General features: G+C 42.9%; 1 protein-coding gene across 1 annotated transcript in view; it reads left to right on the top strand.

Annotated features, from left to right (window-relative positions):
• Window positions 1-459: 459 nt before the first annotated feature.
• ntrk1 (neurotrophic tyrosine kinase, receptor, type 1) overlaps window positions 460-22047 on the top strand; it is a 21835-nt gene continuing 247 nt past the window's right edge. Inside the window, exons 1-17 of the mRNA XM_027157706.2 lie at window positions 460-1506; window positions 4248-4322; window positions 4470-4541; window positions 6795-6863; window positions 6947-7098; window positions 7177-7319; window positions 7758-7896; window positions 11694-12026; window positions 13078-13095; window positions 13177-13238; window positions 13337-13439; window positions 14065-14229; window positions 14322-14452; window positions 15045-15217; window positions 17016-17256; window positions 17397-17555; window positions 21109-22047. The exon at window positions 21109-22047 is cut by the window's right edge and continues 247 nt beyond it. Coding sequence (XP_027013507.1) covers window positions 1319-1506; window positions 4248-4322; window positions 4470-4541; window positions 6795-6863; window positions 6947-7098; window positions 7177-7319; window positions 7758-7896; window positions 11694-12026; window positions 13078-13095; window positions 13177-13238; window positions 13337-13439; window positions 14065-14229; window positions 14322-14452; window positions 15045-15217; window positions 17016-17256; window positions 17397-17555; window positions 21109-21294 — 2409 coding nt within the window. The 5' untranslated portion in view covers window positions 460-1318 and the 3' untranslated portion in view covers window positions 21295-22047. The remainder of the gene's footprint in view (window positions 1507-4247; window positions 4323-4469; window positions 4542-6794; window positions 6864-6946; window positions 7099-7176; window positions 7320-7757; window positions 7897-11693; window positions 12027-13077; window positions 13096-13176; window positions 13239-13336; window positions 13440-14064; window positions 14230-14321; window positions 14453-15044; window positions 15218-17015; window positions 17257-17396; window positions 17556-21108) is intronic.

The following is a 22047-nucleotide window of genomic DNA, read 5'->3' as shown; positions in this document are numbered from 1 at the left end:
TGTCCCAGATTGACACATGGCATCATATAACGAGGGGAAATGATTGAAAACAAAAGCATCATTGCCATAAAATCAACCATAAAAATCTCCATCATCTTAAGAAGTGCAGTCTGCACATATCGTAAAAGACCGCACGGCTTCGAGAAAATATAAACGGACGCTTCTCGTAATTTAAGTTATTTCTGAACCAGCCAGAGAAGGTCTGAAAAAAAAGGAAAGGAATAAATCAATGGCCGACCGAAGCCAAGGATAAAGAGGTAAACAACTTGACAATAATAATTCTGCTAGGAGCCAAAAGTGTGAAATGAGCTTAAAAGCTTTTTTTCATGAGCTCCTGCTTTGAAGGTGCTGAAAAGATCTTTTCAGTTTGTAAAGACAGTGTTTTAGGACAATAGCCCCTGACCGGCAGCGAGGACGGATTTGTCCTTCGTGGGTCTGGTTTTTGGGACAGAAGACGATGAAGCACCAGCACTGTGTCCTGACTGAAGCCGAAAAAAAAGACCAATTCAGCTTCAGTAATCGTTGTGAGCGCACTATGACCTGACGGGGGGATGGGTCACGTTTCTCCCCAGAAGAGAAGATTCTGGAAAAAAGTCTCTTGGGAAGAACGAAAGCCAAAAGTATGTCATGTTTGAGAGAGTATTTTTATTTTTATGGATGAAAAACTACAGCTAGTTACAGAGTCCAGAGTGGATGTTAATCGGTGTGGATATTTGTGTGGAAAAACATCTGAGGAGATACTTGATGAACCTGGATTTTAAATGAGTCGCGTTCTTCGTCGCTTGATGTTTCAGCCTTGGACGTTCGAGCATCTCCTAGTGATAAATCTAAACAGGAACTGTGTCTTGGTTTCCCCCCAATCTGTCTATCCTGTGATCCTTTACTTCCTCCCAGTTCCTCCCTCAAACAGGTGGTGGCCTTGCTCTCGATGGTGTCCACCTGCAGCACTTGTCGTTCTTCTGGCCAGCTTCCACTCATGTCCTGGAGGTGTCTGATGACCACAGCACTCTGTCTCTGTGTTCTCCAACAGACCCCCCCTACTGCCCCCTCTTCTCTCCCCTCTCCCCTTTCACACCCTGCCAGCTAATGGACTGCCTTGCCCCTCCCCTGCCATCCCTCTTTCCATCTCTGACTCTGAAGCAGTGAGGGGAGAAGAGGAGAGACAAGAGGCGAGGAAAAAGAGAGAAGGCAGCAGCCCACTGTTCCCCTGGGCCTTTGCTTCACTGCTGCTCCAGTGGCTTGACAACTACCTCTCGAAGCAAGAGATCCCGTTCTCCAGATCGCTGGTGAATAGAACCAAGAGCAGGTTACACTCAGCATGGCTGGCAGGGCCGTGTGCCAGGTGGCCTTGGCTCTGTTCCTGATGCTCAGCCTGACAACAGGAGCTTGGACCGGCTGCCCCGGGGCCTGTCGCTGCTCCTTCGCCATGCTCCAGTGCTTGGAAGTGAATGGCATCAGCAGCATCCCGGTGCTGATTCAGCAGGAGAGCGAGAATGTCACAGAAATGTGAGTCAGGTTTGGAAGATGAATTGTGCTAACATGATTCTGATTGTAGAGCATGATGTGTTTACTTCACTTCTCAGAAAGTATGAGGTACGATTAAAGAGTTCGTTTGACCTGCATGCATTTCCATTACTGTAAATCCGTTCTAGATTGTTGTCATATTTCTACTCATTCTTTACGATGGGCCTTCATCACGAAATCGTGAGGAGACTTCTGGAATAGCTGCATGCAGCCGAAAGTTCGTTACTTATAGTCTGAGAGATACAAAGAGCCTTAACTTTCCAGCGCTAATCTGTGTTCGCTAACCTCGAACGCCGGTAAATTACAAAAGATGTATGCGTTTAGGTTCAGTTTTTGAGACATGGTAACTGGAGAAAGTGTTTCTCGCACGATTTGGACGTGTAACGTCTGAGTAAACATCTCTGGGCAAAAAAAAAAAACTGAGCTGGAACACTTGGTTTTAAATCCAGTGCATTTCCTGTGACAGACCTTAAGAGGTTCGGTGTTACTTGCTCTTCTGTTCTTGCTGTTCGTGTTTGGACTGTTTTGCTCTTATACAGTACCAAGCTGTTCCTTTAAACTCTGTTAGAAGAACTTTGGCAGGATCTTCAGACTCGTGAGATAAAGTAACGTTGCTGTCTGTGGAACTGTCTGTAAAACCAAACACGTTTCTTTCTACGATTTCTCTGATGTTTTAATAGGAAATTAAAAAAACTCATTAAAATTAGTTTTACGAGTTGAACTTCTCCCTGATCGTCACCGCCTTATTCCTCCTCCGCAACGCTCGTCCACGATGTGTTTATACATGACGCACGCTTGTGAAACAAAAGCCATTTCGTATATTAGACGGATGCAGGGACATAAGTTTTGCTGAGAAGAGAAGCATTACCTCACTACCATCAACAAGGAGCCATTACCTCTGAAGCAGCAGCAGAAATTTATCATGCATCATGTTATAAATTCAATTCTGCGAATTGCCGACAAATGCCGAGAACAATAGATGAAATATTACCCACTTGGCTCAATCAAATAAGTGAGGGTGGTTCGAGATCCTCGTCCCACCTCCCTGTAATTAAGTTACGAGCCTCATGGCTCAATCAGACACAAATAAATACGTGCTGGTGCTCTGGACTACACTGCATTGTGGAGGACTGAGAATGAAGCACTTATTAATTATTATTATTATTATTATTATTATTATTTGATCATTTCTTTGAATTCGATCCCGATCTTCACCGTGATCGTTCGCTCGTATTCTTCGTTTCTTCATTCGAGTTGTTTCAGGTCGTTTCGATTCGAGTCCCAAACAAGCGTCTAGAATGGATGCATAAAAGATGAAGATTCCCTTCATCGAAAATACGATAGGTAATCCGAGCGTGCACCGGGGCATCGTTCCCCCCCCCCGACTGTTTTCCTGCCTTTTCCACTGCTGTAGACTGGATTTTATTATTTTTTTAATTAGTTTTGCGGTTGTACGTACTCCGGTCTGGTCTCACTATCGGTTTAGAGTGTACTCTAAAATGTATTGAGTGACACTCTACCCTTAATCTGTACAAAAAGAAGAAGCAGAGCTAAGATTTAGATAGAAAAAGATTCACAGTTTAACTCTGTTACCCCAAGGCCAAAAAAAAAAGAGTTTGCTCCTGTTTGTGTTCGTGTTGGTGACTGAAAGTCTTCCTCACGTCTCACTCCACAGCGGTGTTGATATGAAGCTCGTATGAAAGTAGACGCTCAGGACTTTAAGGATTTGTAGAGTTTCATCACTGTTTCTGTTTTTTCTCTACAACACTAGAGGTGATAGATTTATAGAAAAGTTTTTTCTCCACACACATGTTTGTATCTTCAGAGTAAACGTTGAGATCGAACCCATTCCTGCTCTCTGAGAAGCTCCGAGTGTTCGTTCATCTAAAAAGCAGCTCGGGTTTCTCTTCGACACTAAAATTCGGTGTAAGATTATGAACAGAGGGACAGACACACGTCTAAAACACGCCGAAAGAACGACAGGGTCCTGATTTATTTTAGATCAGACTCACAGACACGACATCGGACGTTTCTTTATACTGAAAGAAACTCTGGTGTGATGGTGATGGTGTTGTTGTGGAGTCATATTACTGCTTCATTCATTCATTCATTCATTCATTCATTCATCTTCTACCACTTATCCGAACTTCTCGGGTCACGGGGAGCCTGTGTCTATCTCAGGCGTCATCGGGCATCGAGGCAGGATACACCCTGGACGGAGTGCCAACCCATCACAGGGCACACACACACTCTCATTCACTCACACACTCACACACTACGGACAATTTTCCAGAGATGCCAATCAACCTACCATGCATGTCTTTGGACCGGGGGAGGAAACCGGAGTACCCGGAGGAAACCCCCGAGGCACAGGGAGAACATGCAAACTCCACACACACAAGGTGTTGTGAAATCGTCGGTACGTTAATAAACGATGACAAGATGCAGCTTCTCTTGTAATCCGTTCCAAAACTCTGACACTGGAGACTCCTTCCATAAGTAACCAGTTAAATATGTTTACTGCTTTAGACCTACAGTGATGATGTCACTCTAAACCTGCTGTTATAGTAAATCTCCTGACCAATCAGAATCCAGCAGCACCGTGCTATTAATGTGGAAGATTTTAAAGGAACAAATGACCGATTAACTTTTCATAACATGTCCCAAATCATGTCCCATATCATGTCCCATATCATGTCCCATAACATGTCCCATATCAACAGCTACATCGAGAACCAGACAAACCTGAAGCACATCACGGACATGGACTTCTTCAACTACAAAGAACTGAAGAACCTGTGAGTACAGAAGGATTTATTTATTTTTAAACCATTAGAGTTATGAGATTAAAACTAATCAGCCATGATGTACGTCTTTGTGTAAAGATATGATCGATGGACCGACTGTGTGTGTGTGTGTGTGTGTGTGTGTGTTTTTCCTTCCAGCACAGTTACAGACTGCGGCTTGCTCTTCATCTCTGAGAAAGCCTTCCAGAATAACTTCAAGCTGCAATACGTGTAAGTATATTTATTTCTGATTTATTCCCCCCCCCCCCACACACACACACACACAGTCTCCTGTCGTGTGATTGTTTGGAAGTGTCGCTTGCCGCAAGTCGCTGCTTTCTGACAGAACCGCCGATCGTCGTCAGCCGCCTTCGGATCAGGTGACGAAACCACAAAAGCCGTATCACGACCCGAGCAGGAGCGGCGACGTACGGCGTATGAGGACGAGTGCGGGAGCTGGAAGTCCAGATAGTAAAGAATTCGATTGACACGAGTAGAGAGGAGATGAGGAATGAGGACAGGATGAAAAGAAGGACAGTTTAAGGATGAAAGTGATCTGTCTCGATCAGTGAGTTTTGTTGTGTATCAGCATTGACCTCAGATTAATTACAGACATCTTTGGATATTATCCAATCAAAAAATTTAAAACAACAACAATAGCAATATGGTCACACACACACACACACACACACACACACACACACACACACACACACACACACACTAATATAAACTGTCAGAATGTGCTGTTATAACAATAATAATATAATAATCACGACCCATTCCCTTTTGCACTTATGTTATAGCAGCTACAGTATAAAGTATACAGTATGGGGACGTGGTAGCCTAGTGGTTAAGGTGTTGGGCTACCAATCGGAAGATTGTGAGTTCGATTCCTACGTCCACCAGTTTCCCACTGCTGGGCCCCTGAGCAAGGCCCTTAACCCTCAATTGCTCAGTTGTATAAAAATGAGATAAAAATGTAAGTCGCTCTAATGCTGTAAATGTATAAACAGGCAGTCGCTCGTTCCCTCACTCGATTTTATCCGTCTTGAGATTTTTTTTAACGCTTTAATAACTCGTCACCGGAGACTGAACCGTGAAGAAACGATAAAGAATCAGAATTTGTCGTTTTACAGCTCAGGGGTCTTTGACCAACATGTTATCTGTGACCCTTATCGCCTCCATCTTGTCGTCTTTCCCTCGCTGCCTGTGCGACATGCTCGATGTTGTCGATGGGGCCGATAGCGGTCGAGGGGGAGGCGCCGGTGGGGGATTTGGGGAGCCGGTGGCGAGCGTGTGGACGAGGAGGAGGGGGACGAAATCCGATCCCACATCCAGCAGTCACCTTTTACTCGCTCACTTTGGCGTCTTATTGACAGCTGATGCATAATAAATACACTCCACTAAGGGTCCATTATGACTCAATCAATATTTCACAGAGCGATGTGTAGTGGTAGCAGATGTGTCTCTAAAATCAGAGAGAGTGAAGGAGTGAGAGAAATGTGGGGGTGCTCAAGGCTAAAAAGATGGAAAATACATTATACGGCTGACTGACGGCGCAGGAATACGGTATGCGTGCTGTTTGTTCGTCCGATCTCCTGGAATTCTCGCTGTGTTAATAATCACGTCTCAACAAGCAGCACTTTCTTACAGTACTAGGTGGCAGCTGCTATCCCCTGCCCCCCACACACACCCCTACCCACTAACCCACCCTCCTGCTCCCCTATATGGCAATGCAGAGGAATCGAGCCGGTAACAGATAGGCCTTGATGGCGCGCCCATCTGACATGAACTTTTGAGGATGAGGAAAACAAATATTTGACCCCCTGCTGGCCCCCATTAGTCCTGCACACAAAGGATCCGTATCTCTTAAGTGTCCCCTGCATCCCGAGAGCCATCACGCGCTGTCACTTTGGCCTTTGTTTTCATCTGACGAGTTTCCGGCGTCCTCTGAGCCGCAGGCCGTGACGCAAATCAAAAGGGAAAGGGATCTTTAAAGCCGTAATCAGCGGCGAGCACAAATACACGAGGCTGTGTTCACTTTTGTTTGTGCTTTTACCGAGAAAGGGTTTGTAGAAATTGGTACAGTTCAGCTGTAAAAAAAAAATAAAGTGGGAAAATGTCAGACACCTATGAAGCACGGTCAGGAAGCGAGGGTGGGAAAGGAGTCACGATACGGAGAGAACGCTCTTATAACTAATACGACAGCATGTCACGGTTTTGTTCCTCGTTGTTATCATTTGGTCAGAGCAACACTAAGATTAGGATTCATCTACTTCCTCATCATCAGGAATCTTGGTTGGGCGTAACCCAAAACAGCTCAAGGGGCGGGGCTTAAACTACGAGTCGCAGTAAAGTCTGTTAAATCTAAGTTGTATGATTCCAGACACATGGTTATAGCTCTGTAATAAACAGTTTGAAGCTTTAACAGCCAAAATGTTCTTTTTTTCCGGTGTCTCGCTCTCGATGGCCGGCGTACAGAAACCTGGCCTCGAACTCGCTCACGCACATCAGCTGGAAGGTCTTCCATTCGCTTCCGCTGCTGAACCTGTGAGTGCCGTCGTAAACATGTATCTATTTATCATAAACCACGATTCCTCTCTGTGTATCTAACTGATGCGTGACACTCATAGGGTTCTGAGGGATAACCCCCTGACCTGCTCGTGTCACCTACACTGGCTACAGCAGTGGCAGAGGACGAGGCGAGCCGACATCGACAGCCAGCAGAGCTGCTGGTTTAACAGCAGCAGCGTTCAGCTCGACAGGTTTATGATGGAGAACTGCAGTAAGTGCACGAGTTAGGAGGAAAACATGTGTTTCTGTCCTGCTGTACGATCTCTAACGCCGGTCTCCTGCCGCTCAGGTCTTCCCGAGGTGTCCATCAACGCTCCAGAACTTCCCATTAAGGAGGGGGGAAACCTGACGTTTGAGTGTCAGGTCACCGGAAATCCAGTGCCTAGTATTCGGTGGAAGACGGAGGAGCTAAATTCCAGTTTTATTCTGGAGGTAAACCGCAGCATCACAAAGCTTTACGCTCATCAACGGCATGTTTTTAATATAGAAAAATAATCAGAGAAATTTGCAGGCAACCAAATCACTTAAAGGTTATTATAGTAGCTATAAATACTGAAATGGTTCCCTCGCAAAACCTCTCGAGAAGTTATCGAGATCTAAAAATAAAAAAATAAAAAACAGCTGAATACTAAAAATCTCTAAAAAGTATGACTTTGACTCTTTAACACTGGAGTCTCCTTCCAATAAGGCGTTAATCTGCGTGGGCGTGTAATGGAGGCGGGGCTTAAAGCACAAGTTTTGTAGTAGGGATAATTAAAGAATTTGCAATGCATTAAATGAGGAATTTTGTCTAAAAAACAGTGTATATTCTTGATATTATTCAGTCTCTCAACTGCCTCTGTGTGTGTGTGTGTGTGTGTGTGTGTGTAGCGTGGGATCTCGGGCTCCACTTTGGAGCTGGTGATTCACATGTTGCACGTGTCGCATAAGGACAACCTGCACAATCTCACGTGTGAGGCAGAGAACGAGGCGGGGCCGAGAGAAGCGATGGTGCAGCTCAACATCGAGTGTAAGTCAGTTATACTGTTACTAACTTTATAATCTACACCACAACAGAGCAACTGACTCTGAACCCTGTCAGTGTTCAGGAACCTTCACAGTCCTCGAGTCTTCTCATACGTTTAAAGTGCCGTTAAATAAAGGTGTAAGTCAATGTTCTCTCTAATTGTTCCATAAATGTTTCACAATCATCATTTAACTAAATTATTATTATTATTATTATTATTATTATTATTATTATTATTATCATTATTATTATTACCCCTAGTAGTCAAAATGGGAACTGCAACAAGCACTAATCATCAGAGGCCCACAAGGGCAGGAATCACGCTGCCCCATGCTCAGAGGAGGCGCATTAAAGGCCAGGCCAATAACAGGGTTGCCAGAGATGCATTTACTCCCAACAAACACTTGGTCTGAATGAAATAAGTGTGATTTGTGCAAACTAAATACTGACCTTGTGTGTGTACGATGTACAGAATGTACCATATCAGTTATATAATATATAATTCAGAGAGAAAAGAGGATTTAGGCAGTGGATAACGGTGTATATGAGAAATCTGTGTGCACTACAATGACCGTGTTTTTCTGAGAAAAAGACAAACTGTTTCTTTTTTAAATGGTTTCATATTCTGTGCTGTTTCTGAAGGCTGGGAATGTTGTACTCTGGGTGAACGTGAACCCTAACCCTAACCCTAACCTTAACCCTAACCCTAACCTTAACCCTAACCTTAACCCTAACCCTAACCCTAGCCCTAACCCTAACCCTAACCCCAACCCTAACCCTAACCCCATCTCTAAACCTAACCCTAACCCTAACTCTAACCTTAACCCTAACCCTAACCTAACCCTAACCCTAACCCTAACCCTAACCTAACCCTAACCTTAACCCTATCCAGTGAAAACAGAACTACAAACAGCATGTAGGACGAGACGCTGATGTGACGTTACAACAAGAGTCAAGCGTTAATGATAACTGAACGATTTTGTCAGTGAAAGAGATCGTTATTGCCTCCTGTTTGAAAAAAGGACAAACAAAAGTGCTTGACTTCAGACAACTGTATGACCGTCATGGGAGTGATAATGACTGTCAGGGAAATTGGATGATGACTGTCGTCAGATCTTATTTGTTCTCTGCTAATGGACTTCTCTCACCAAACCTCCTCACAGTCCGGAAACATCACCGAGACGATTGATTGACAGACTCTAAGTACGTTTAGCTGCTAATCTATCAGTATCGGGCTGTGTCTCGTTAACAGCCCCAGGTTAACCCTTTTTACCAGCAGTGTTGTATAAAGTACAAGAAAGTGATACTCGGGTAAAAGTACAAGTATCGTACTAGAAAAAGACTTCGGTAGAAGTGAAAGTCAGCTTTTAGAATATTACTCAAGTAAAAGTCTTAAAGTATCTGATATTTACTTTACTTAAGTATCAAAAGTCATTTTCTGATATTTAATGTACTTAAGTATTTGAAGTAAAAGTAAAAAGTAAAACTTCAGTGATTTTCGGTAGGCATAAGAGCAGGGGCAGTTCTAGGGTTTCATCTTTAGGGGTTTTAGCCCTCAGTGAGAATTTAAAACAAGAAGAGTTTTATATTATATATTATATGACTACATAGTAAGCCAAAAGTTATGGTATTATTTAAAATGGCAAAAGTGGACACCAAAATTTTATGCATGATGTAATGATGTCAGTCTTGAATCAGATCAGTTCATGTATGTGTGCATTCTCTACAAACAGTGTGTCTGATGAATGACATCATTAATAAACTAATATTCACAAGACAAAGACCAAATCAATAAATGTTATTTTTACTTAGTATTGAATGGATCGTTCGCATTGATATGTTGTTTGTGCTACAACTCTGGTAATAAGAATAGTGACATTTCACTGCTTTTGGTTGGAGTCTTTGCGTCTTTCCACCGGTTAACGTTATAGATAAACGCCTCCAGCTCTGACCGCGCGTGCACGCTGCGCGTACCTGTGCTTTTCCGTACAGCTTGCGGAGCGTAATACAATCTAGGGGCAGTGATTCGCCCAAACCTCCCTTATTACAGTCACACACATTTCATCTGTGTTTATTTTGTAGTAACGAGTAATGAAGACGCTTAGTGGGAATATAACGGAGTAAAAGTGTACATTTTATCTCGGAAATGTAGCGGAGTAAAAGTGAAAGTTGTCATAAATTTAATTAGCGAAGTAAAGTACAGATACGTGACATTTCTACTTAAGTACGGTAACGAAGTATCTGTACTCCGTTACATTACATCACTGTTTTTACCAGTACAAAGGCGTCCGACGTTGTGCCCATGAGTCTGATCTAAAATAAGTCTGTCATCTTTTCTTTCATCTTTTCTATGAACGTATCACATCTAGTATTGTAGAGAAAAACAGAAATAGTGATGAAACTCTAGAAAATCTTAAACTGCGTTTTTACGCTCTGAAAGTCTTTACGTTCGGGCATCGACACGGACACGAGAAGACGGGAGCTAAAGAGTTCATTACTCTCTGAAACCAGAGTCGAACCCGTACGACGTTCGGCAGCTGAATTAGTTCCATCTCTCATCTTAACCGCTCGATTACTCTAATGTCGGTCCGTACTCGAGTTAACACAGGAGTCAGGAACGAGGAGCCATGTTTTGACACGATCGGCCGAGTTTCTTCCTGGCGAAGCACTTTTTCGAGACAGGGTCACAGGTTAAGAGCCGAGAAACGGTTAGAGACGAGCGAGCGGGCCGCCTGCATCAGCATCTTCCTCGCCGATACGAGAAACATTTCCGGCATCTTCCATCCGCTCGGCGTCCAGGTGCTTCTTGTGGTCAGTTTCCCTAAAACAGCCAGGATTTATTATTCATGACAATCAGCAGGTCGAGAGTGAAAATCGAGTCTATTGATCGATCGAGAAATTATGACACAGCTTCTGAGAAAGTGTCAGGAGACCAACGTTCCCGAATTAGCCGCGTTACGTTCCGTTATTACGGAATTAGCCGTGAGAAGATGTGGTTATGTTCAAAATAACTGCATGGATTTTACTCACTCGAGGACAAGATGAGAAAGAGAAAAAAAATGTATGTTAAAAAAAAATGAAATTGCTTCTAAATCTAAGTTTATTTAAAGAATATTAGAAACTGTTCTGACCAATCAGAACCCAGAATTCAGCACAGCGCTACAATCGGTGTTAAAACATTTAATAAAGAATTACGATCATTTAGTCCGGATCAGATATCTCCTCGACTCCGAAGCCTTTCGTTTGTAGAGTTAAGTTTTATTTGTTTTATTATTCACATGTAAACTGTTACCATAAAAGGGTTTAATCATTTGATTAAACCTTGAATGAATGCGAAGTTTTAATCAAGTGTTAATTAACATGACTGGAGTTTAAAGTCTTTTTTATTCTATTAAAATCTTATCATAAACTTTAACAGTCTCTGATTACTAATGAAACTTTAATGAGTCTGTCTGTGTTTTTGCCCTGTTTCTGTCTGCTGTCTTGCCCTGCTGTTAATTGTTGGCCCCGCCCACTCATTTGTTACCATGGACACTAATTGCACTCAATCTCTTCCCCAAGTGTTTTGTCTTTGTCTCTGATTGTCTCCGCCTTGTGATTGGTTCCTGTTTACTACATTTGCTCTGTTTGTTCACTTCCCTGGTGTTAGTCGTTGTCGGTATATGGTGTGTCCATGTCCATGTCCCCGTCTCCTGTTTTGTTCCGTGTTGCCTGCCTGTTCATTTGTGTTTTGTTTATTAAAACTTTAAACTGCATTTGGACTGAGAACGGACTGTAAAGCGTCTCGGTCTCTCCTACAGTCCCGGCCAAAATCATACAGCTGAAGCCACCGGAGCAGCATCATCACTGGTGTATCTCCTTCAGAGTAGATGGAAATCCATCTCCGAGCATCAAGTGGCTGTACAACAGCACACCGCTGGTGGAGACAATTTACATCTACACGAAGTTCATCCCGGACTCGGACGACGGTTCCGAATATCACGGCTGCCTTAACCTCGACAAACCCACTCACCTCAACAACGGCTACTACACACTCGTCGTGGAGAACGCGCTGGGCCGAGACGAGAACACGACTTTCGGAAAGTTCATGGACAACCCGTTCGACCCTTCCGACCCGGAAGGCATCATCCTCGGTGAGTGAGGACAGGAGACTAAACAAACATGTAAATCTCCTTTGTATTCTTAAAGCATTCCTAATTTTACATTTAAGCAAACCTTAAAAATTGTTCAAATGAATGATTAATGGGCGGGGCTACATACCTAGTCAGTGATGTCATTACATTTATGCAAATGATTTGCAGATTACAATAGATGAAGATGGGTGGGGCCACGGTGGCTTAGTGGTTAGCACGTTCGCCTCACACCTCCAGGGTCGGGGGTTCGATTCCCACCTCCGCCTTGTGTGTGTGGAGTTTGCATGTTCTCCCCGTGCCTCGGGGGTTTCCTCTGGGTACTCCGGTTTCCTCCCCCGGTCCAAAGACATGCATGGTAGGTTGATTGGCATCTCTGGAAAATTGTCCGTAGTGTGTGAGTGTGTGAGTGAGTGAGAGTGTGTGTGTGTGCCCTGTGATGGGTTGGCACTCCGTCCAGGGTGAATCCTGCCTCGATGCCCGATGCTGCCTGAGATAGACACAGGCTCCCCGTGACCCGAGAAGTTCGGAGAAGCGGTAGAAAACGAATGAACGAATAGATAAAGATCAGGTGACTAATTGTTGCACAAAAAGCCTATATGCTATTTCAGCTAAGACGTAGCTAATATCAGTAACGGAAAAAAAAATAAATCACAAAATCGGTTGTTGTCATGGTAACTGGTATTCGACTGAGATCATAAATGACGGATTATTTAGAATATTGTTTTTTAATCGTCGTTACGATTTATTTTAAGACTAGCATTGTTCGACCTAGCTTCAGCATTTCTGCTAAGTCCCGCTAATCGAACCCCCGTGCAGAAAATTGGGATTTAATTTTTTTTATTATTCTAAGTAAAAAAACAGGCTTTTTTGTTTTCTTAATGAACTTAAATTACAGTAATCAAAGCAGACCTAATCAGCGAAAGCTCCGCCGCCCGAGAGCCGTACCTCAAAGCGTGAAAATGACATTTCATTCCGGTCAGGACCTCTTGAATTAATGCATAATGATAAAAAATGTGTCTTTTTTTTTCCCTCTCTCTCTGACGCACACCAGTCCAGACCAGTCACCCCAGTAAGTCCTGCAACATTCAGTTTTTTTATATCTTTTGTGTTCGATTACGAATCTAAAATGACTCTTCCTGGTTTTTTTCAGCAGCTCCTACTAACCGTTCGAGCGACGGCGTGAAGGAGAAGCCGGAAAGCAACCTGCTCGGGGTGAGAACCTGAGCGGTATGAGTACGGGGTTGGAGCAGAAGGTGACCGGGTTCCTGTGTGGTAAAACTCACAGCCGTGTTGTGTTTCCGTGCTTGTAGGTGTCTGTCGCTGTGGGTCTCGCTGCGTTCGCTTGCGCCTTCCTGCTCATCATGGTGTTGGTGATCAATAAGTGTGGGCAACACTCCAAGTTCGGCATCCATCGTAAGTCTGAGCGACTTTTACACCCGTTGTTCAGAAGTGTAGAACATACAGTACGACCTCAACGTCATGTCCTGATGGGCTTTATCCCTCAAACGCCGACATCGACATACCAAGTTTCCGTAAAAGTTCCAGCTTCACCTCTGACTGTTACGATTCGCTGACACCGTAGACTCCTTCCGTGAACGATGACGTTAATGCACATTAACTCGAGCTGCTTTTTAACTAATAGCTCCGCTTACACTTCCCGCTAGAGCTGTACATCTGCTCAGAGTCACTTTAACAGCCTAGAGAAGTTCTGCCAAGGTCTCACTTACAGTTTGCTAAAGTAAAATGTGGATAAGGTGGTGGGCTACTGGTCGGAAGGTCATGGGTTCGAACCCCAGGTCCACCAAGCTGCCACTGCTGGGCCCCTGAGCAAGGCCCTTAAACCATCTGTTGCTCAGTTGTAACTCACTCTGGATAAGGGTGTCTGCTAAATGCCGTAAATCTAAATCTAAAGAGCACCAGGAACGAGGAGAAGCAGACAAACTCTTGCCATTAAAGAAGCAGCCATTAAAAACACATACAGTATCAGGTGTATTTGTGTAAAAAGGTTTTTCCTCTGTTTCCTGTCCCGTGTCAACAGGGTCGTCTGTTCTGGGGAAGGAGGACGACTTGGCCGTCTCACTCCGCTTTATGAACTTCGGAGTGAGTCCTCCTTCCTCGGATGAAGGCATGTTGGACTCGGGACTCTCCAGCTTCGTGGAGAACCCGCAGTACTTTTGTGGCATCATCAAAGACAAGGATATGTGTAAGGTTTTATTTTTTTTTGATCGATGTAACATTGTGAGAACGTTGTGTTGCCGCTTCTGAGAAGTGTTTCTGAAAAATGGATGGTTGCAGGTGTGCAGCACATTAAGAGGCAGGACATCATGCTGAAGTGGGAGCTGGGAGAAGGAGCTTTCGGGAAGGTTTATTTAGCCGAGTGCGCTAACCTCTGTCCGGACACAGACAAGATGCTGGTGGCTATAAAGGTACAGTGACTCATTACACACACACACACACACACACACACACACACCCCGAAACAACCAAATATGTCTATGTATCATACAAACAAAATTTAACACCCCCTCATCACACCCCATTCAGTATCTCAGAATGGAGGGTGTACAAACTTTTGCACACATATACATATATACATATATATGGAACAAAGTCTTCTGTCGTACTGAAACTGAAAGGGACCGAAGAGTCCCTTCATGCATCATCGAATGATATCTAAAAGAACAAATGTCATCGATTTTTTAAACAGAGGATATAAAAAGATCCGAACATCACAATGAAATATCACTTAGAAACAGAAGGAGACACAAAGACATGGAAAGATTGTGGAAACTCCCGAGAGAGAAAAATTCATAATGGCTTAATTATTTATTAATATCTTATTACAGACTTATTATTGCTGCTGTGTGCATTAGTGAAACCTTCTCAAACTATTTTAATGTGCTGTTGTTCGTTCGTTCAGGAAGTGTGTGCAAACTTTTTGTGTACATCCCGATAATCCAGCAGAGATGATATAATCATGCCACAAAGCAGGTTCTTGACCGTTTTCCTTCATCTTAGACGCTGAAGGACGCCAACGAATCGACTCGACAGGACTTCCAGCGTGAGGCCGAGCTCCTGACCGTGCTCCAGCACGAGCACATCGTCCGCTTCTATGGAGTCTGTACGGACGGAGAACCTCTCGCCATGGTGTTCGAGTACATGCGCCACGGCGACCTCAACCGCTTCCTCAGGTCAGGAGCTGGGGGTTTAGTATCAAAATGTCATTTTAAGTGGCTATGGAAAGATCTGTGAACATCAGATCCCACCGCTTCACCTCCAAACCCACACGGGTCATGCTAAGGATCTAGCGTAAACCCTTATAATCCTCAGAAAATGATGCGGTTACTTCTAATGTGTTGGTCTTTTTAAGGTCATATGGCTTAAGTATTAAAGCTGCTTCTTTTACTTTTCCCTGTGGTTGATCTTGACAGACAGTGCGCAATATTCTTTGGCCAATTTCACAGACCTTCTGCGTAAAACAACCTGAATAGCTGCCAGTCGTATAGAATATAAAACCATTAAGCGAGTGCTCTAATAGATCTGAAGTATTGTAAGTGGTTAGTTAAAGGAGACAAAGCCTCCATCAAGGAGCGTGTCAAAAGACCTTTTAAGGACGGTCTATTAAAATATATCTGCACCTGTCACAATCACAAAGGAATCAGCGGTAATAGGGCAATTTTATCAAGTTGCAAAGCCAAGCTCACAAAAAAAAGTTACCATCAATCTTCGATCTAATTTTTAACTTTATTATCAGCATGTACAAGTCGGTTCATCGAATTGCTCCGGAAGCTTCCGTACGACTTGGTTCATCCGAGTTCCTGGCCTACTAACTACATCATCCATCATCACCGAGCCACTCACCATGGCTACAACATAGAGGAGCACTGTACACTCCATCCAAGCCTCATGCATCTCTCAAACATGATGAAAAGTGTCAGTCTGTCAGACGGTGGTGAGGAAATGAAGACACCATATGTCCAGCACAGAGGAGTCTCAGTGACATGTCCAGTGTGCAAAGATCTAGTCTGCCAGGTGGTCCTGAGGCCAGATTGGGAGGGGGAGTGGGGTCATGCTGTTGAGGAGGTGGAAATCTCATTTTGAGTAGACGGTCCATGGATGGAGTCTCCAGGCTGTCCGACAGCTGCTTCTCTCCTGCCACCTGCCTTATAAACGGATAGTAATGGCATCGGGGGACCTCTGAAGAACAAGCAAGAGGCCAGCAAGTGACAGCATGGACACGCAGCAACAGTAGGATGAATGGAGATTGGATGGAGATGAGTGCAGAAGGGAAGAGATTTACTCAGGCTGCTACAGAGCAACTGTAGAACATTAACGAGTTCAGGAAGGTTACAGTGGGGTTTGGAGGAGGTCCCACATCGTGATGGATGTTAATATGTGAAAAGTCGGTCTGAAGTTTTGATCGTGTTCGGTAACGACCGACATGTCCAAGCGAGATGGAGATTTAAAGTGCCAATGGAGATTTAAAGTAACATGCCATCTTTTATTTAGCATGAAGCCACGTTGATTCTCATAATTAGCAGAAACACGTTCAGCTGTTCATCTAAAACCACTTAAAGCCTGCATTGTACTTGCTTTAAAGGACACACACTCACAAGGTGGTGGACTACACTATCCTGTGGTAATTAATGCATTTAGCATGAGCAAACCTTCAGAAATTAACATCTGATTGGTGCAATACCACCATAAAAAAGTGGGGGCAGTGTAGCACCACACATGGTAACCAAACTAGCACCGAGTCTCGAGCAAAATAAACAAATAAATAAATAAAGAAATAAATAAATAAAAATCACATTTAGCCTTCTGTTCATCAGCTCAAAACCTTAACCACTAAGCCAGCACTTCCTGTTTTTAAAAAAAATGGCCAATGATTGACCAAGTGCAACTATTGGAGTTAAGACATACCATTGAAAATGTATATTATCTATGCATCCATTTCTCAACATTCTGATCTTCATCTTCCTTCCACAGGGCTCATGGTCCAGATGCCCGGATTCTAGACGAGGTCAAGATTCCCCCGATGGGTCAGCTGACCCTGCTGCAGATGCTTCAGATAGCAGCCCAGATCGCCTCTGGTATGGTCTACCTGGCCTCACTCCACTTTGTGCACAGAGACCTGGCCACCAGAAACTGCCTGGTTGGTGAAGGTCTTGTGGTGAAGATCGGTGACTTCGGCATGTCCAGAGACATCTACAGCACTGATTACTACAGGGTTGGTTCAAGTTCTCCTTCATATATGCTGCTTGTATATTGCTCACCTTGTCTCTATTTCAGAGTTCCTCCAAGGTTCCTCAGGTGTAGTGTTAATAATAGATATGAATTAATCATGAAGTCTCGCTCCTTACCTCTCAGGTCGGTGGAAGAACCATGTTACCTATTCGTTGGATGCCTCCTGAGAGCATCATGTACAGAAAGTTCACCACAGAGAGCGACATCTGGAGTTTCGGGGTGGTTCTGTGGGAGATCTTCACCTACGGAAAACAGCCGTGGTATCAGCTGTCCAACAGCGAGGTACAGGACACGTCTAAAACTATAGAAGTATTGAAAACTCTCACTCTGGATCTGTATTTATTTCAGTAAGATCCCATAAATCAGATTTAATTGTAATTTCCTGGTGGAACCATTTTACTGTTTCAGAAGAAAACGGATGACGGAATTGATTTATGTACAGGAGATTGGGATGTAATTAAGATTTACAGAACATTTCTAACAGTATTAAGTGACAGCTTCGGGGCCGGACTCAGAGCTGAGAATCCTGTACGTTTCCTTCTAAAACTAATTTTATTCGAATTGATTTCATCTTTAATTATTTGTCCTTGAGAAGGTGTCACTAAAAATGACTGGTCAATATTTTGCATTTTTTTGTTGTTGTGCAGAGATAAAGAATGTTTAAGGGGCAAAACCTCAAAGGGACTGAAACCCCCCACCCCCCCATCCCCCACCCTCGCTCCTTTTTATAAGGGGTGCCAATATTTGATCAACTTTTAACACAAGGCACCGGCCGAATCGAGAGTTTAAACTAAACCGACTTGAGTTCGTGATCCAAAATGTAATCGTGATGCCACATTTCTACCTTTCCACAGCTTTCCTTTACAGATGGATAAAGATATCAAAATGATAACTAATACAGTGTCAGGAACCTAATCAGTAAACAGTGAGGAGGGTTATTAAGGTTTATAAAGCGTACAGGTGTGTAAACTCGCTACGATTGAGGGAATTGAGAAGGAGAACACTCGTGAAGGAGGAAATGGAAATGCTGCATTTTAGACCGGAATGGACAGAAGAACAGAGACGTATAAACACGGCCTTGGGTGTGACCCGTCTGCACAGAGCGATCGATGGGTTTATCGGTATGATGAACAGTCCGGTCCTCTCGGATTAAAGACTGAGAAGTGGACTCTACGTGTGACCGCAACTGCCCCATTACAGGAGAGAAGCCTCTCCTCTTTCAAGATCAGGGTAGATCGGTTTTCCTGTTTGCTCAATTTTTATCCGATTAGAGCTGATCTTCACCCTGGGCCGACGTCGGCTAACCTCGTTAACACGATCCTCGCCGGCTCGTAATGGACAGGGATAATTATAGGGGTTTTAATTGGAAGAGACGTCGAGAAGATGCCCGTGACTTTCCGGCTTAGAATTTGGGAAGGGTCAATGTGGATCTTTGTTGATTCATCCCAGTGATTGATAGACCGCTCCGGCATGATGTAGTATACTGATGATGGAAGACCTCCATGTACCACTCTATTACTCAGGAGACAATGCCTACAGGGTGAGACAGAGGGACAGAGTCTCTCTCTCATTCTCACGGGGTAAAACAGTCACAAAGCTCATTGTCATCCACCATGACAGTGATCAATGCAGGACCGATGCCTGAGGCCACACACAAACCTGCGTTTGTCTCAACGCAAGGCTTTAAATCTGAAACCTCACTTACGTACACACAGCTATAATTCTCATGCTGCAAAAAAAAAATCATCTAAATCATGGCAAGTAAAATTGTGTTCAATAGATTCGGTCTATCTAATATGTCTAAAACTTAGAGTAGGGTTAGGGTTAGTAAAATAAAACTTGGGTTAGGGTTAGTGCTAGTAAAATAAAACTTGGGTTAGGGTTAGTAAAATAAAACTTGGGTTAGGGTTAGTGCTAGTAAAATAAAACTTGGGTTAGGGTTAGTGCTAGTAAAATAAAACTAGGGTTAGGGTTAGTAAAATAAAACTTGGGTTAGTGTTAGTGCTAGTAAAATAAAACTTGGGTTAGGGTTAGTGCTAGTAAAATAAAACTTGGGTTAGTGTTAGTGCTAGTAAAATAAAACTAGGGTTAGGGTTAGTGCTAGTAAAATAAAACTTGGGTTAGGGTTAGTGCTAGTAAAATAAAACTTGGGTTAGTGTTAGTGCTAGTAAAATAAAACTAGGGTTAGGGTTAGTGCTAGTAAAATAAAACTAGGGTTAGGGTTAGTGCTAGTAAAATAAAACTAGGGTTAGGGTTAGTGCTAGTAAAATAAAACTAGGGTTAGGGTTAGTGCTAGTAAAATAAAACTTGGAGTAGGGTTAGTGCTAGTAAAATAAAACTAGGGTTAGGGTTAGTGCTAGTAAAATAAAACTTGGAGTAGGGTTAGTGCTAGTAAAATAAAACTTGGGTTAGGGTTAGTGCTAGTAAAATAAAACTAGGGTTAGGGTTAGTGCTAGTAAAATAAAACTTGGAGTAGGGTTAGTGCTAGTAAAATAAAACTTGGAGTAGGGTTAGTGCTAGTAAAATAAAACTAGGGTTAGGGTTAGTGCTAGTACAATAAAACTTGGAGTAGGGTTAGTGCTAGTAAAATAAAACTTGGGTTAGGGTTAGTGCTAGTAAAATAAAACTAGGGTTAGTGTTAGTGCTAGTAAAATAAAACTAGGGTTAGGGTTAGTGCTAGTAAAATAAAACTTGGGTTAGTGTTATTGTTAGTAAAATAAAACTTGGGTTAGGGTTAGTGCTAGTAAAATAAAACTAGGGTTAGGGTTAGTGCTAGAAAAAAAAAAACTTGGGTTAGGGTTAGTGCTAGTAAAATAAAACTAGGGTTAGTGTTAGTGCTAGTAAAATAAAACTAGGGTTAGGGTTAGTGCTAGTAAAATAAAACTAGGGTTAGGGTTAGTGCTAGTAAAATAAAACTTGGGTTAGGGTTAGTGCTAGTAAAATAAAACTAGGGTTAGGGTTAGTGCTAGTAAAATAAAACTTGGGTTAGTGTTAGTGCTAGTAAAATAAAACTAGGGTAAGGGTTAGTGCTAGTAAAATAAAACTAGGGTTAGGGTTAGTGCTAGAAAAAAAAAACTAGGGTAAGGGTTAGGGTTAGTGCTAGTAAAATAAAACTAGGGTTAGGGTTAGTGCTAGTAAAATAAAACTAGGGTTAGTGTTAGGGTTAGTGCTAGTAAAATAAAACTAGGGTTAGTGTTAGGGTTAGTGCTAGTAAAATAAAACTAGGGTTAGTGTTAGGGTTAGTGCTAGTAAAATAAAACTTGGAGTAGAAATATACAGAAATAGACCAATAATCATGTTTTATTGTAATCTATTAAAATATAATAGGATTGAAATGTCCTGTGTAACAGCATCTTCATTAACACTGTTTAAATATTTGATACGGTTATAATATAATTATATTTCTAAGGAATTTCCAATTAAAAATATTAATAACTACCGAATAATGATAGAAAATTACTTTGTTTTAGAAATAAATGTTTAAAAGGAGTTTAATGAGTCATTTGACTTTTCGGGGACTTCATTATGGTGTTTTTCTGAATCCACTCTGAGAACAGAAGAACCGTGTGGTTCACTAAAGAGAAAGAACACCCAAATCTTATCAGAGGGAGCCAATACTTATCGCAATCAAAAATGTCTTAAATTCTCTGTGTCTGAATCTCGCATTTCTCTCTAAGGGCACTAGGTAGGATGTGTAGCTGTATGATGTAGGAATCCTACTGTATGTAGGGAGCGAAGAGAGTGAACAGGAAGCCATTGTGGGATTTCATCATTTATAATTAGATCAGTTTTACAGAAACCCAGAACCTTACCGGAACCTTTGTCCCGTGTGCAGGCGATCGAGTGCATCACGCAGGGCCGGGAGCTGGAGCGGCCGCGGACGTGTCCTAAAGAAGTCCACCAGCTCATGCAGGGCTGCTGGCAGAGGGAACCACAACAACGCCTCGTCATCAAGGAAGTCTACAACCGGCTCGTGGCCCTGGTCAAGAACCCCCCAATCTACCTGGACATCCTGGAGTGAGAGAGTGAGAGAGAGAGAGAGAGAGAGAGAGAGAGAGAGAGAGAGATCTGACAAAGGGCGGCTGGAGGTTTCATTTGTGGAGAGAAAAAGTGACAGAAGGACTGAAGAAGATCCCCAAGTCCTTTGATCTGTGTTCGGTCAAACCGAGCATCCATCAGGACATTCAGGAAGGACAAAGTTGGCCAGAACTCCTCACAACTCCATGACAACTACATCGAGTGGAAAGAAATCATCAAATTCAATCGAGTCAAATATTCAAAGTATATACACAAAGTCACACTGCAGCGTTTATAAGTACACAAAGTCACACTGCAGCGTTTATAAGTACACAAAGTCACACTGCAGCGTTTATAAGTACACAAAGTCACACTGCAGCGTTTATAAGTACACAAAGTCACACTGCAGCGTTTATAAGTACACAAAGTCACACTGCAGCGTTTATAAGTACACAAAGTCACACTGCAGCGTTTATAAGTACACAAAGTCACACTGCAGCGTTTATAAGTACACAAAGTCACACTGCAGCGTTTATAAGTACACAAAGTCACACTGCAGCGTTTATAAGTACACAAAGTCACACTGCAGTGTTTATAAGTACACAAAGTCACACTGCAGCGTTTATAAGTACACAAAGTCCAATGCATCAGAAAGTCCACGCGTCCCTTTGTCTTGTAGTTGTGAATAATCAGTGTATTATATAGAAACATGTTATGAGTGCACCAAAACAGCATGTATTCAACTTTCTTATTGTTA

Source organism: Tachysurus fulvidraco, chromosome 25 (genome assembly GCF_022655615.1).
Source record: "Tachysurus fulvidraco isolate hzauxx_2018 chromosome 25, HZAU_PFXX_2.0, whole genome shotgun sequence".
Classification (NCBI taxonomy): domain Eukaryota; kingdom Metazoa; phylum Chordata; class Actinopteri; order Siluriformes; family Bagridae; genus Tachysurus; species Tachysurus fulvidraco.
The sequence above is the reverse complement of the archived record's forward strand: the minus strand, read 5'-3'. Positions and strand labels throughout refer to the sequence as shown.